General features: G+C 46.9%; 1 protein-coding gene across 6 annotated transcripts in view; it reads left to right on the top strand.

Annotated features, from left to right (window-relative positions):
• Positions 1 to 16373, top strand: part of lef1 (lymphoid enhancer-binding factor 1) — a 43463-nt gene that overhangs the window by 23943 nt on the left and 3147 nt on the right. The window contains exons 4-10 of one of the 6 annotated variants that reach the window (XM_084931538.1): positions 1192 to 1324; positions 4190 to 4280; positions 5424 to 5543; positions 6322 to 6484; positions 7353 to 7460; positions 9314 to 9353; positions 9938 to 9979. In XM_084931538.1, the coding sequence (XP_084787664.1) occupies positions 1192 to 1324; positions 4190 to 4280; positions 5424 to 5543; positions 6322 to 6484; positions 7353 to 7460; positions 9314 to 9353; positions 9938 to 9972 (690 nt within the window). In that variant the 3' untranslated portion in view covers positions 9973 to 9979. Of the gene's footprint in view, positions 1 to 1191; positions 1325 to 4189; positions 4281 to 5423; positions 5544 to 6321; positions 6485 to 7352; positions 7461 to 9304; positions 9354 to 9937; positions 9980 to 16373 lie in introns of all 6 variants that reach the window. The other 5 variants (XM_084931537.1, XM_084931536.1, XM_084931535.1 and 2 more) reach the window with 5 other exon arrangements.

Below are 16373 nucleotides of genomic sequence, written 5' to 3'. Positions count from 1 at the left end.
ATGTCACCTTGGCACACATGTCACTAGACAACAAAGCGAGGGCTAATAAAGAACAGTCCATTTATTATTATCATCCTGTCATAATTTGATTCTTATCCTAAATTTAGATGGGTATCTTTAACGACGCTGCTAATCATGTGACTGTTTCTGGCAATAAAATCGATTAGAGTTTCCTAAAAACTCGGGAGAGCTCATTGGGAGCCGCCCGGTGTAAGTGGCGTCTCACCCATCGGTGCACCGCCGTCTTTCCCGATTAGCCATATATCCTGTGGAGGTGATATTTTGACTTCAGCTCAGCTCTGGGCTCAGACTGTAAATAGTAGATTTAGCATGGCTAAGCATTACCATGTGTTCAGTGCAGCTGAAGCATGTAAGCACTGTTGGCTGGGGGTTGGGGGTTTTCGGGCCTGGTTCGATCTATTTTAGTTTTCCAGAGGAAGCTCTCTCTCTTTCTCTTGCTCTCCGTCTCTCTGAGTCAGCCTGGGATGAGGGGTCTGTGGCCAGGCCACTGTTGACGTGATTACCCCTGCATTAAGTACCGCTGCAGACATCTGTCTCACTCACGCTCTCTCCCCATAGCCAGAACCCGCACCCCACCCCACCCACCTTTCTCCTCCTCCTCCATCCCTCATCTCTTCTTCCCCCGGCTCTTGGTCTGTAATGAACTCCCCTTATTCACCAGCTAATGACTGCCTTTGATCTCCCGCCTAAGACCTCTGCTCTGACTCTACCCTGCAAGTCTCTCTTTTCTCTCCCTTCCCTTTGCTCTATCGCTTGCTCGCTTCTATTCGCTCCACCTCTGTTTGCATCTTTCTCCCCTTTTCTGTCTCAGACATGCTCGCGCACCTCTTTTGACTTGTTTCTTTTGTTTTTTTCTCCTTCAGGGGATGTGGGGATTTTCAAACCTGCTGACCTAGGCTAAACAAAGTTTTGAGCTGCTGTGCCCAGCCTAGTAAAGAGAGAAGACATTCAAGAAATGTTTTTAAAAATATATATTTATAGTAACTTCTTGACCATACAATGAAAGTCAAGAAGGCACTGTGCTGCTGCAGAGCAGACCACCTGTACTCCTGTATGAATCATGTGTGAGGGATCAGGGCCCCTTTTTCAGATGGAATAACACAAAAGGCATCGGCTTTTCACAGCATTTAAAAAATAAAAAAGTAAATCTTCTTGCATTTTTCTCCACAGTCCAACAAAGTCCCCGTGGTGCAGCCGTCTCATGCAGTCCACCCGCTCACCCCCCTGATCACGTACAGTGACGAACACTTCGCTCCAGTGTCCCATTCTGGCCATCACCCCCAGGATGCCAACAACAAACAAGGTAAGACACCAAAAAAATGCCACAGCAGTATCTGCTGTTCTTATCCCATATTTGAAATCCTTTTATCACACTGTGTGGAACTAAAAGGGGTCGTTTCTTTATATATATCTATGTAAAAGTGAACACAAAAAACGGGGTTTGCTGTGGCACTGAACACTTTGTTGTCAGCAAGCTTTTACTGACTGAAAGAGTGAAAACTGTAGAAGGATACGATAAAGACAGTCGTCACAGACACATTATAGGTCACCAGTACTTCTTAATGCAATAAAATGTGACATTGAAATGGATTTTTGCACCGTATTCGCTTCCAAATGATCACATGGCAGCTTGATATGGAGGCATCGATGAACCCTGACTGCATTTAGTCTTTTTGGGGTTTTTTTGCATAAATGTCTGGATAGACGGGAATCAGGAGAGAGAGGGGGGGGGGGAAGTGTCGCAGTACAGTCATCCTTCCTATCATCTCAAAGTGTGAGCTCATTTGAAGCAGCCTGTGGGATGGCACGCTGAGCTCTGCTGCCCTCTCCCTCTGCACTCTTTGCCTCTCAGTTATAACATCAAGCTGCAGCTCTGACAGCTGCGGAGGAGCTCCTGAGCCGTTTGGGAGCGAGCTCCTCAGCCCTGCACAGCTGGAGACTTTGGCAGCTTCTCGCTAATGCAAGGAAGAAAGGAAACAAAAAAGACGTGGCCCATCCGCAGTTTTGTCCCGCACCTTGTCTCTTTTCTCTGCTTTCTTCTCCTGCGGCTGGCAGTTGAAAAAAAAAAAGAGGAGGAGGGATCAGACAAGATGTGGGCGATGATGGTGATGACGATGATGATGTTGAGGCTCGGAGGTTCTAAGGGACCAGCTATAAATAACAATGTGGAAATGAGCACAGGAGTACACAGAGTAGCAGAGATGAAGGGAGCGGGGACATTTAACGAAACAGTGCTCCACATATGTCAGAAAAATCACACGTCTGACATGTTTTGTCGAGGCAGGAGAGGATAAACAGGTAGCAGAAGGAAATAATGAAGGCACGGAAGATTTAACAGTTGTGTTGTCACGTTGTACAGTCTGAGGAAAAACGCTTCACACCCGTTTCACTGTTCACGTTGGGTCTCTGACAATCAAGAGCTGAAAGGAGCCCTGGAGGTCCTTCTTCTCCTTCTTTTTTTTTTTCGTACTTTTTTGATCTTTTTGCACCCGCAGCCCAACAGAAATCCATGTCCAAGCGATCCGGTTGCAGAATTAGCAGCAAATGATTTCCCTAGGCATATTCATGTGTGTGGATATCAGAAGAGCTAAGCCAAAATGCTTAAAACGAAATCTCTCTTATTCTCTTTTTTTTCTTCTTCTCTCTCTCTCTCTCTCTCTCGCTCTCTCTCTCTCTCGCTCTCTCTCCCTCTCTCTCTCTCACACATATCGACCATTTGCCGCTCTGCACTCCTTAGTGGGCTCAGACTTTGATCTGCTCGTTAATTATGAAAAACAATCATGGATTTTCTCATTATGAGCCCTAATATGCACAAGGCCTGCAATGAGGGATGGAAGGTCGAGCGGAGGGGAGGGTAGTGGGAGGTGTGTCTGGGGTGGGGGGGCGGGGGTAAAGACATATAACATGAATTTGATTAGTGAATACTTTTTTTTTAATCCTCTTTTTTTGTTTGTTTGTTTTGTTTTTTATGGTGACAGTCACATCGGTGTCACATGTTCAGAGTGGAAACGAGAGCGTGAAGCTTTGTCGGGATGTCAACGGGAACTGAAAAGGGGGGAGTGAGTAATTAGGCACCTTAGGGGTGTGAGTGACAAGGTTAACACGCCGGGGCGCTCTCTTCTTCCCCTGCTGCTTCAGCCATCGCCTGCTTCTCTTCTGCCCTCAGGAGAGCCCTAAAGGAGTGTTAGGTGGTGGATTAGTAGGCAGGGGAGTAGCGCTATCCGTGCTATGAATCCAGCGTTGCAACACTGGCTTTGGAGATATAAGCCTCCCACTCGGCCAGCCTCTCTGAGGAGGGAGGCCCCCTTCAGACCCCAGCCTGGAGAGAGAGAGAAGGAGGAAGAGAAAAGATAGAGGCAGGGAGAAAAGGCTGGCTCCAGCAGGGATTAGAAGATGGTGTTAATCTGGAGGCATTTGCCCTCTTTTCTTTGTGTGTGTGTCTGCGTGAGCACACATGTAGGCACATTCCAGTTGCCTGTGTATAAACAGTATTTGCTGATATCTTCAGACTTTTATTGTTACTTGCACAACTGTGAAATAAGAAGGGGGAAAAAATGTGTGTTAAGACAAAAAACCATGAGACCTTAAACGTTCGTCGCCCCGCAGCCCATTTCTCACTAAGTCTTCTCACAGAAAGATACCCCTTGACCTTGAAGCCCAGCAAGAGCAGGCGAGCTGGAGATAGAGGAGCTTAGTCCTGGAGATCCACAGACAGCTAGTCGTGTCAATCCTGTGTCTACAGGGAGAGCCGCAGCCTCTGTCATAAAGATGAAGCCTCAATTATCCAGCTTAAAGATGCTGAAACACACTGGAAGGAGTCGAGCTTAAGCGGGGACAATATTATCCGCCCCTTTCACGGGTTGATAATGTGAGGTCAAGAAGCCATGCTGATGCCCCGGTGTGTGCCCTCTTCCGAAGCTGGCAGTTCATGACTTTAACCAGAATGTATGACTGAGGAATATGCAAACCTGATGATAATCCTAACTTCACATACACACACACACACACACACTTCTTGAATAATCGCTAAAATATGTCCGTAAGGGATATTTTTCTTTTTTCTTTTATTTTTTTGCTAACCTGCTGCTTGCGCTGTTTCCTCCTTATCTGCATTCTGCCTATCTAATAGTTGTGTGTTGCTTTTTTTATTCTTCTTTTGTTTGTCCAGGAATGCCCAGGCATCACCCCGGACCAGACATGCCCAACTTCTACTCCTTGTCTCCTGGAGGAGTGGGGCAGCTCACATCACAGCTGGGATGGTGAGTCACAGGCAGATTAAAGCAAAAGCCTGCACGACTGATTCATGCAAAAAGGGACCAGAAACTATGCAGCGTTTTTACATCTTATGGACAGTGACACTGTACCAGCTTTGTGTACTGAATAGAGAAGTACTGGCCTGGAACAGCAGCTTCCTCTGGGAGGTCCGCCTCCGGTGGTTTGTGCTGCGCTGCTGTGGCCACAGCCACACCACTCGACTGTGTGCCCAGCACATGTCAAACACATCACCGCATTTGTGCCCCTGCATAGCCATATGGCTGCTTAACCATTATCAAAGCTTTCTGGAAGCGCTTCTCTCTCTTTCTTTCTTTCTGAGACTTACTTCAAGTGCTTTTCTTTAGCCCTGTTCCACTGCATCCTTGTTACTTCCTGTGCTTTTTTTTTTTTTCTATCCCCCAAACATATCTGTCTCACTTTCCTCACTATCTGTTACTCTGCTGGCTTTAGGGCAAACACTGAGTGAAGACAGATGTAACGTCCACGAGCAGGACACTTGATCACACGTGACCAGAAGTCTCCACCACCTTTCCTCCTCATGCCCTTGTAAATCTGACTAACCCACTTTTGATTTAAGGAGTTAGGCTAAGGACAGGCGGCTGTTTTATTTAAAAACAAATTCCTGTTTTTCTACACCCACTGATTTTTGGTTTCCTAGGCAGAGTCTATACCTAGCAACAAGTCTGTTAGACTGAGGGAGTGGTGCATTTGCACTTTAGAACCATGTTGTTTGACACTTCACTTTAATTTTTTTATTCATTCATTAAAGAGAAGCTATAACCATGTTGTTAAAATCTAACAATATTATAAACTATTGATAGAAAAGTTAAAAAGTGAGATCTAATCACAAATTCTGAAATATGACAAGTGTAAAAACACGGTGAAAGAGACTCCGACTGCTTGTTCTTGAGGCGCAACCAATCATTGGCTATAGTCATGCAATTGTCACACACGCCATATTCAGTCATGCATATGCAGTCATGCGTATGGTGTGTGTGACAATTTCTAAAGTCATATAAAACAGTTCCCAGTCTTTTTTTTCTCACTTTAATGCCATTTGGAAGATATTTTCCACTCCTCTGATCCTCTTCTTAGTCTTTAATAATCAAAATGTCCTGTTATTGCAGGTTCCCGCACCACATGGTGCCAGGTCCCCCAGGTCCTCACGCCACAGGGATCCCTCACCCGGCCATTGTCAACCCACAGGTCAAACAGGAGCCGCCTCATGACGGTGACATCATGCACATGTGAGTCCTGCAAACACAAAAAATATTGCCTTAAAGCTCGTGCTGTCACTCCTCTATCAGCATTTTTTGACACAACAAACTTCCAGGTATTTGTGTTCTCCTCCACTCGCTACAGGAGGGCGATGCTCAGCAAACCCTCTCCCAGCGCCTTGTTCTCTTTCTCTTGATGTGAGCAGATAAATGGCGAGGGCCCACGCTCTGCTGATAACAGGCCTATGCTTCATTTGGCCTCTGGGATCACAACACTCTTAGCTGACAACAGATACAGGTCCTAGATTAGTGCTAAGAATTCACATCCCCAGCGTGTGCAGTGGGAAGTGCTGTGAGAGCCCTGAAGTGGTTATCACTGATATTTCCATTATTCATGGACATCTTCCTACCAAGACTGTACTGGTATCAAAAAGGTTGTTAGAAAGTAAGTCGAGCAGTGTTTTCTTTTAGCGCGAGAGCATTTGGTTTTAAGTATTCACCACTGTGCTACGGACAAGAAAGTTTGGTTGCCATTACTGGTGAAGTAATCTCTCTGCATGAAGGGCTGCAACTGTACAACTGCACATGATTAAAGAAGCCGGGGCCCATGGCGTGGCAGCCCCTCTCACGCTGCCTCGCCATTGGTTGAGTGCAGCCAGACCCTCGCTGCTTTTGTCGCCACGGCGGCACCATAATTTCCTTCTCCCGTTGCTTTGGACTTGTATTTATTTTGCTTATTTTCTAACTTTTTTAGTGTTTTCTCTTTCTCACCTCCTCCACTTTGTTGTCGTATTCCGTCTCTCTACAGGAAGCCGCAGCACGAACAGAGAAAGGAGCAGGAGCCCAAAAGACCGCACATCAAAAAGCCGCTAAACGCCTTCATGCTCTACATGAAAGAGATGCGTGCGAACGTGGTTGCCGAGTGCACGCTGAAGGAGAGCGCCGCCATCAATCAGATCCTGGGACGAAGGGTGGGTCGCGCAGTATACCTATACGCCGATCTCTAGCTTTCTTTCTTTTTTTCCCCCCCGAGTTTATCTTTGCTGATTGAGTCGAATCGCGGTGAGATCATAGTTTATGTCATGTTCTCTGAGGAGGCTGCTCGATTAGCTGAAAAAGTGCAACGATTTCTCCCCTTTATTAGCAGTCTTTATAAACTGGTTGTGATTATTGCCCTGATGATGCTCAAGCCAATTACTTCCCCTTTCCCCCTAAAGCCCCACACCCACCTCTCTCTGTCTTTCAACAGCACAGACACAGGCTGCCTGTCTAACTGACATTTAATCAGATTGGCTTTAATAAAATATGCCTGTATAATGGCACGGTTGGAAATGACAAAATTTGTTCCTTTTGAGGATTGGGAAAAGAATGGAACCACAGAGCCATGTTAAAAGCCTTAACGAATAGGCCTGGCGGTTGAGGCAGCCAGCCACAGCAAAGCCTAGTTTGTGGCCTGGGTAGGGTAATTGCTTGCTGACATAGTTTGAATAAAAAGCACTGCTAAATTGGAAGCAGTGTTTTCATAAGAAATCAAAGTCCCCCCCCCCCCCCCCCCCTCTTGTCTCCACCCCCCTCTCCCCTACTTTTTTCTCTCTTTCTCTCACTCTTGCACATGTTAATCTCTTCATCATGTCCCCCCCCCTTCTTCTTTGTGTCTTTCATCCCCCCCCGCTTTTTTTTTTTCTTTTATACACATGTGGAAGTTGAAAAGTTTTTTTCCCCCTTCTATACCAAAACACCAGCGCACGCCTCTACGCAGAGAACATGCAAGTGCATGCCAGTAATTGACTGTATGCTATTTTTTTTTCCTCCCCCTTAATCTCCTTTGTACTGAAACAGTGGCATGCTTTATCTCGAGAAGAGCAAGCTAAGTATTACGAGTTAGCCCGCAAGGAACGGCAGCTCCACATGCAGCTCTACCCAGGCTGGTCCGCTCGAGACAACTATGTGAGTATCAACAGAACAGACTGACAGAGGTGCGCGTGCGTGTGTGTGTGAATGTGTTTGCGTTGATTCATGTTTGTTTATGTCAGCGTTGCATGACTTGTTCTTAAAATGCCACACAGGAATGACACACACACACCAAAACACTAATTTGCACCAGTCCTCCTCCATGCTAATGGGGTCCATTTGTAGACCCTTTGTTTCAGCCTAATGTGTAATTCATAACACTGTGATTCACTGTTATAGTGCCATCCACACTAAAATGGATTGTAGTATCACGGACACTATTATTGCCATTGTGAGTGAAAATTGCCTGGTAATGGTTACGGCGCTCTTTGATGTTCCATATCGGCTTCGGATGTAGAAAGCAACTGTTAGACTGAGTCGAGGAGGCTGGATTATACATGCGGCGTTCAGCAGTAGCAACCTCTGCTCCCCCAGCTGCCCGTTTTTTTGTTTGTTTTGTTTTTTGTTTTTTTGTTTGTGAATCTGGGCGGTTCAGCTGGATTTTTAGGATGAAGCCTGTGTTTATTGTTACAGCATTTATGTGTACTTACGTGCTGCTGGATGAGAGTCTAAATGTGTTATTGAGTGATGTGTGACGTGTATGAATCTTTGTGAGTGTGTGTGTTTGGGAGAGAGAGAGAGAGAGAGAGAGAGAGAGAGAGAGCACCAGCCTTTATTTAAAAGTGTGGCTCCAGCACTCACATTCACTCCACCACCAAAGTGCTTTGTGGTGTTTATCTGCCTCCCCTCGGACACCGACAGCATCCCTCCTCCTTCTGCCTCCACGGCTCCACTGCCAAAATGCCTCGCTGAGGTGGGGGGTGTGTGTGTGGGGCGGGGGATTGTTCATAGCTCTGCTCCCAGTAAAGCACAGCAGAGTTAAAGATGCGCATCATCGCTGCATTGGTGACATTTGGGTCGGATCCTGTTGAATTTCCTGTTTTCTCAGTAGTTTTGATGTTTAGAAGGGGGTTAGAGGAATGGCTTTCTATGTGGCACACGACGAAGGTAACGATAATGGGTAGTGCAAAGTAGATGGTGTATCCTTGTGGAATTAGTTATTCTGTGACCGCTCCCACAATCACAGTATTACAGACAGAGCATCGTGCCTGGAAACACCCAAAATAGGTAACACACTGGCGTGGAAAAATCGTGTATCATTCATAGTTTTGCTGTGCACCCCCTCCTATCTCTCCCCACCCTTTCTCTCACCCACACTCACTCAGCTTCTCTTCTTCCCTGTCTGCCGTGGCAGTAGAAGGCAGATTAGCTCATGAATAAGTGGATTAGCAGACTTTGCAGCAGGAAACCAAAGTGCTGCTCATATTTGACTAGAACGACTCTACACTGCTATCTATACCTATAGTCTCCCCCCTGGGGATTTAGCATAAGCTAAAAAATCCTTACACACTCCCACCACCTCACTGGAAAAACGAGTGCTACTCTTCACAGCCTAATTGCAGTGAGCGTTTTTAATTGCACTTCATGTTAATGTTTGTCATTTAAAAAATACGAGGGGGGGGGGGACTTCAAAGCTAGACACAGAGCTGTCAAAACAGCAGAACTTTCACTCGGCTGGGAATGGCCACACTTCAACAGGCCTGAAAACTATGGAAAAGCGGTCGAGAGGAGGTAGAGCACACTCGATACGAGATCAGGCTCTCCATCGGCCCGTCCCTCAGTGTCGCAGTTTGTGGTGGAGTCCAGAGTCTGGGTTGATGCTGGTTGGATGCCCAGCAGGGGATGAGTGAACATGGCAGTCAGCAGCAGGATATCAAGAGTGGTCTAGTGAGCGTGAGTGCTGGAGCCACACTTTATGCGTTCCTCTGTATATTTTTTAGGGAAAGAAGAAGAAGCGGAAGAGGGAGAAGATGCAGGAATCGGCCACAGGTAAGAGACGCTTCCAACTCCTGCCTCCTCGCTCATTTGGGAAACGCCGTTGTTTGTTGGTTTCATTGTGCAGTTGGGAATCACTTCCACCATCTTTCTGTGGGGTCGTGTTTTACAGCAAATTGCCGCATTTGCAGTAATGTTCGCCCTGTGAAACAAACCACTAACCTCTCATTGACTGACAGCTAGTAGAATCAGACTAACCTAACTAACCCACTCACTATGCTCAGTCTAGCCTCAGACTTGACTTGTGTACACCCCTTCATTTATGTCTCTATCCCTGTCTTCTCATATTACACCTACTTTGGGATTAGTCTGTCCATTCTATACGACTGCTTACGGATTTCTGGGCTTTGCATTATTTGTTTGCCTGCTGCTCTACAGTGTGTCTTTCTGCTGACCTTGTTTAGCTGCGCTTCTGAGCCTCTTCCTTAGCACTGCAACTGTAATCCACTGAGAATTACTTCTTAAGTAAAATGTCAGTACTTCCTTTTGGTCTGTACAACTGTATAGGCCAGATTGACGGTTATGATCTTTTGCCGTCCGGATACCCTTTTTTTAAAAAAAGATGCAATTTTCTGCAGGTACAGGCCAGAGAATGAAAACGGCGTACATCTGAGAATATGGTAAGACAACCCTCCCCCCCACCTCTATGCCCTCCCTGTCTGGTTTGATATATGTCAAGCTTTTTCTTTATCCTTCATTTTGTTCTTTAAAAAAAACTGCTAAACACTGACTTTGAGAGAGTATGTGCTCACAGACTAATCCTAAAAAGGTCCACCCTAACCTTGCCATAGTCATTGTGTCAGCTGTGTTAAGGCCTGAAGAGGGATTGTGGTGTGTGTGTGTGTTTGTGTGTGCGTGTGTGTGGTTTGCTCAATGGCCTCAACACAATATACATTGAATTTTCTGCATGCAAGCGTATGTATGTACTGGTCAGTTCAGTGTCTTTGTGTTGGAGCTGGTTGGATGAGAACTCGTATGCTATTCGGGGGTAAAAGTGTCCAAATAAAGTAAAAATATTGCTTAATGAATCATGCAGCTCATGAACTCAGTGTTTTCTAAACATGGCATAAATAATACATCTGAAACTTTTTTTTTTTTTTTGCTCTGGTGGAGGCTAGGATATCAGCTCAGCCCCATATGGGCTACATGTGTTGTCTTTCTCTGCGTCTTTGTGAAGCAGGGCAGGATCCAGCAGCTTGTCTGGCAGGAACTTAATGAGATGCTATACCTTTAATAAGATTTCATGGTATCTGGGCTTTCAGGGTGTCTATAATGCTCTCATAACAAAGGCACAATGTAGTCTCTCGCTCCCTTGCTTTTTCAATACGTAGAGAGATATCGATCCACACCAAATGTCAAGAAAGGCCTCACTGAATTGTCACCTGTCCTTTTTTCTTCTTTTTTTCTTTTTCTTAAGAGGAGGATTACTAGTCCCAGTATGTGGTAAAGGCAACTCTATTCCCCCCTCTCGATCTTCCTGACTCTCCTTGAGTCGCTCCTCTCCTTCCCTGTCTCTCCCTCCCTGAGAGTCTGGTAGCATCCTGTTATTCCGCTTCCTTTTGGCAGCAGAAAAAGCCGGGCAGATGTGACAAATCTGGTCTTACGTCAAAATCACCCCTAACCACACAAAGGTTTTCCACTTGATCGATTCCTGACCCAGTGGCTCTGCGAACCCAAAATTGGGCTTTTCTTTTCTTTCTCTGTCTCTCTCCTTTTTTGGTGACCACAGCCAGTTTTCAAAGAACAGAGAGCGCAAGCGCTAAAAAGCACTTTATCTCTGATCCAATAATTAGCAGTGCCTAGCCGCAGCGGGATGGACACCCTTGCTGATTCTCAGTGACAGCCTTAAACTAATATGCATAATACCAAGGATACTGCCACAACTCCCCAAGCCCTCAATTTATGCAGATCCCAAAGAGCTGGATTGAGGTTAGCTTGCTGTAGACGCCAAAAAGCATCTTTAAATGAACTCGTTTGTCTATTCCTTTTCATCTGTCCGTGCCTCTAACCCATCTGTCTCTCCCCCGTTATGCAGAATCTGCAAAGAAATCTGTTAACGAGTTAATTTTGGGGACTCTGTTGTGAACACCTCTATTGTACGGAGGTTCAACATTTGGACGGTTGTGATGAAGAATATTCTGGTGACGTGCTGCAGTGACTTTGTGCATTTTCATATTAAATGGCCTTTTTTAAAGGCCTGGCAAGCCAGGAGTTGAGCCTCAGAGCAGCATTTTATGGCGTGATGTCGGTTCCCTTTGTTATCTTTAGCATGTCAAACAGTGGGTCCACCACACAGCTGGCTCTCACCACAGTACAGCAGCTCTTAGAGAAGTCATTAGTCTGACATTGTGAAATTAGAGTTTCCGCCTGTCTCTCTCGCCGCTCCTTCCCTCACACCCCTTTCTTTACACTAAGTGGAAATTACTCTTTTTGCACTTTTTTTAAACTCCCCTTCGCTGTTTCTGCAGCTCTTTATTTTGGTTCTGTCCATCTTGCTTCCTCTCGTGCTGTTAGCCTTTTGTCTGACTAAGCCCTCTGATTCACAGCCTTTGAGATAGTTATCTGGCTGAGACCCCTACATGCCCCCAAGGCTTTCTCCCGTTTCAGCCACTGCACATTTTTTTCACATGGGGGAGACACTCCTAACAAAGGTGGCTTTTTAATCTGGCTAACAAGGGCCCCCAGAGTCGCCGTAAAGCTGCATACAAGTTCACAGTTTTTGTTTGTTTGGGAGTTGCCACAAACTAGGCACGAGGTGGTATATTTTTATTTTGTAAATCAGGTGGTCCTGGATATGCATTATGAACATCTGCAGAGTGTATCAAAGGTCATTTGGAACCACACGCCCTGCTCCAGAAGCATAAAAGAAAGTGTTGTTCAAGCAGGAGCTTTGGTGGCCACTCTCGCTCATCTCTTCTTGTCTGTCTCGGTCGTGCCCCAGCTCTGCTCCCTCTGATGTCTGCAGCCAGAAGTCAGCTGTCAAAAGACTTTGATGAGCGAGGAGGGAGCGAGCGCGTTAGGGGAGAGCGAGGGCTAGAAAAGGCCCAGAAGAAAATCCCCCAGCAGACCCCGTTCTCCAGAGTTCGGAGTTTACCCAATCTCAGTCAACCGCCACTCATCCTTCTTTCTCCGTTCCTCATTTTCTGCCCCCCCCTCCCCTCTGTCTTTATTTGTCGCCTCTCATCTTCTCCCTCTCTCAGACCCTCATCACTCTCAACACATTGCACAAAGTCTGAGCAGCCAGCCACACACTCAGGCTGCAATTAGGCAAGATTCAGCGTCTGCCTCCATTTCCAGAGTCATTTCAATTTGGCAGCGAGCCTCTAGGCCACTGCGGCACAGCCCAGTGCCTCCACACCCAGCCTTATTAGTGACCTGGGATAATTGGGGAAGGAATCCGGATTGCGAAACTGACTGTGGGTCTCGCTCTGAGCAGCACGCGGGAGATCAGAGGATGTTTTTAAAACTGTACCAAAAAAAAAAAAAAATGGTGGGGGCATAGTTATGGGTAGGAGGTGGAGGAGAGATTTTAAATCAGAGTGACGCCCCAGCTAATGTTACTTTAGGTAGGAAATGGAATCGGAAATGTCTCCCCCCCCTCCACCCCCCACCTCCACAAAGCATACACTGTGAAGTAAAACTACTCTCTCAGCACTTAGCATGTGAAGCCACAGTTGAGTGTGTGGTTTTCGCTCAGAAGTAAAAAATCTTTCACACTGACATAGTTGTCTTATCCTGGCTTGGCAGCCTTATTTCACACCCTTTTCTTTTCTCTTGGGGGGGTCGGGTGGGGTGGGATAGGGGACGGAGTAGAAGGCTCCACATGGGAATAAATGAAGCTGTAGTTCTCCTGTTGTTTAGACTGGGGCCTGGAATTTGTTTTGATTGAGTCACGGGCCTATTGTGTCGTGGTTTGGCCAGCTGCGGTAACAGCATGAGGGTCCAGTCTCATGGCTTTTTTGTGATGACTTCTCTACTTCTTCCTCTCCTCCACCCCCCTCCATCATCCCACCTCCGGGGGCTCCTTGAGGCATTGCAGCCTCTCGGAAGAGGCAAAAAATATGTGACCTCCATAAAACCCTCCCCTTGTGAGATGCTTATCTGTGAGTTATCAGAATGAAAGAGCCCCAGGTAACACGGCGCAGGCAGTCAAAGGACGGAGCGTCAAAAGGAAGTCGTGTTTATTATTAAAGGAGGCTAAACGACTCTCCCAGCTCTTCTTCCACTCGTTTTCGCTGCCTTGTTTCGCACTACTCCACCTCTTCCTGCTCCACTCCTCTGTCCTGATGCTGAATATAAGTGGCGGTGGAAGCCCTTTGAAGCGAGACCACAGCAGAGGGAACAGTCATTGTGCAGGCCCTTTGAATGTGCCGCACCACCACCACCCTCCTCCCTGACATCCCCCGGTCTGCAGTGGCTCAGACTGAGCTGTGCGGGGGCACACGGCCAGACTTCACCCCCAGCAATGCCTCCTCAGATGTGGGCAACACCTCACCACTCCTCCCCACACCCTCCTGTGCTCCCCCCTAGTCTCACCCACACATGCCTGAGGTTTGGGCTTTTGGGTGACTCCCCCTCTTCCTATTCCCCCATTTGACCACAGCCAGACCCCACCCTTCCTCACGCTCCAATATTTTATGCAGGCACGTTTTTCGCTTCTCATATTTCTTTTTAAACTGTTAGTTTCTGATAATGCTTGTGGAACCAATACAAATCAATGTTTTCACCCCCCCCCCCCCCCTTTTTTTAATGGATATTTTCTTTCATTGCTATCTCTTCCAGGTGTTTCTTCTAATGGGCCATCTATTACTGTTTTTCCCCTTTCTTCCAACATTTTTTTTTGCTGTTAAGAGCATCACTGTAACACTTTTTATAGAGCTGTGGCTCCTTTGAAAAGCTGCCACCAAAGCTGGTTGTGCGATACAAGGCCAAGGTCATAGCCGAGACACTCCAGCACACCAGGCTCAAGTCTGGGCCTGAGAAACAAAGCAGCTTAGGTAATCTGCCTGCACTGCTGGCTTGTTTACAGCCTAAAATCATCCAACTGTACTTGTTTCTTGCCCTGTCAGAGAGCAATACAAGGAAAGTCTAAAAAGGTGATTCCTGCTCAGTAGCATCAGTGGACACATCTCCCAACCACAGGGTCTTTCCTCTCATGGTAGAGTCTGCACTCTCCACTTGACTTATTTTTAGAGTAATTTAGCAATTCAGCAATGTTTTCCTCCTTAATGGTACTGAAAAGAAACCCCAGCGCTTTTGTGCTGGGATTGAGGAGAGCTGAAGGGAATAGGGGTGGGTGGGGTGACGGGATGGAGGTCAGGGGGCTATAAGGCGTGTGGGTCCCAGCTGCGGGTGCTTTGATTCGGCCCGAGAGGTGAAAGCGGCGATTGAGGCGCGAGGCCGTGCCAGTTATCTTAACCTCCCACACTTCAAAAGCCGGGCAAGGGCTCGTCCCACTCCTTCCTCCCTCCCCCCCTCCCTCACATAGAGGCAAAGGAATTGGGGGAGAGTGAGAGAGAGAGAGAAAGGGGGGAGACTAAACCTTCACTCACCCTCTGAACAGAGGAGCGTTTCATTTCCTGCAAAAAAGACCGGCCAACATTCCTGAGCACTAATGTGGACGGAGGCGGAGGAGGAGACGGAGGGAGGCGAGAAGAGAGGAGGGGTCAAGTTGCTCCTGAATCCAAGTGTTTGTGTCGGCTGGACCTTGTGAAACACTGGCCTGGTGCCCCCTATAACCAACCACCACCACGCAAGCACACACCCCTGCTGTTAGCACTAGCTCTTTTTGAAAGACTCACACACACACACACACAGACACACACACTCTTCTTGCCCGCCGCCCCTCAGGACTCTTCCCCAGGCAGGAAGGCCAGCGCTTTTCATGTCTGCGGTGGGGGGAAGGAAAAATGCTCCCCAGGAAACTGGGTGCAGGGCCGGGCGTGCGGGTCCGCTTTGAGATCCTAGGATGAAAAGAGGGAGGGCGGCGGAGGTAAATAAAAGCGACAGGAGCTCTCTCTTTTTCTCTGAGCCATGTGTTCCTTTCAGTTTCTGTCCTGTGCCGCTCGCGGGTCAGCTCTCTTTGGGAAAGGTGGCCTCTGTCCCGTTCTCTTTTATCCACATGTGGTGAAGCAGTCAGCGTGGTGACGCGTGTTTGTGTGTTTGTGTGTGCTTAAGACAGTTTTAAGTGTTAAGATGCGGCAAACAGCAGTAGCACTCGCCTGACTTCACACTCGGCTTTGCCACGAGGGAGAAGCAAACTAATACCGTTTCTCTACCGTCTTCACAAAACATCCATCTTTTTAGTCGCAGGAGACATCCATCCACCTCTGTCTATGCTTCTCCACTTTGATCACTGATTCTATTTGATGCTGCTTGGGTCTAAAATAACTCTCCTTGGCTTGTCAATAACTGAAGCTAACTTTGTTATGTTAGCCCAAGCTTGGATCACGAGAGGGGAAAAGAACACTTTTGCAGCTTGACAAACAATTTTCCCTCGTCAGGGAACCGGGGCCGATTTCATGAAGGTCTTGTGAAGTGGAGTCGCGCAACATTTTTACACCCTCGTGTCGACCTCTGCCTGAACCACACAGGTTTGGGTAATTAACAACATAGCTACATGAACTATGGCAGTCTCCTGTGCAGGATAGTGCGTCTGTGAGTCAGGTGCCTGTTGTGCGACATAGTTTACATGATAGACACAGTTCTCACGTGCCTCTTAAGACTGCAGGCCCTGTGGAGGTTTATCCAAGCTCATAGGGACACAGCTGGGGTGATGAGTACATCCTGTCGCTTTTGAAATTATAAATATTGTACATGACTGGTTTTTACTAGTACTAGTAAATAACACAACACACTGGAGATGTGAGGGGGATATTATGTTTTGGCAAAGCTTTTTCTCTAACACTCCAGTTAAAGATGGAATACATTTTCCCCAAAGTCACATGTTCAAGATTATTCACATTGAGAAGAAAAGACTACTGTTATTATGTGATAAAGTTCTGCTATAACTTT

Source organism: Perissodus microlepis, chromosome 6 (assembly GCF_051167445.1).
Source record: "Perissodus microlepis isolate ML-2025 ecotype Zambia chromosome 6, ASM5116744v1, whole genome shotgun sequence".
NCBI lineage: Eukaryota > Metazoa > Chordata > Actinopteri > Cichliformes > Cichlidae > Perissodus > Perissodus microlepis.
This window is presented reverse-complemented; position numbering and strand designations above follow the sequence as displayed.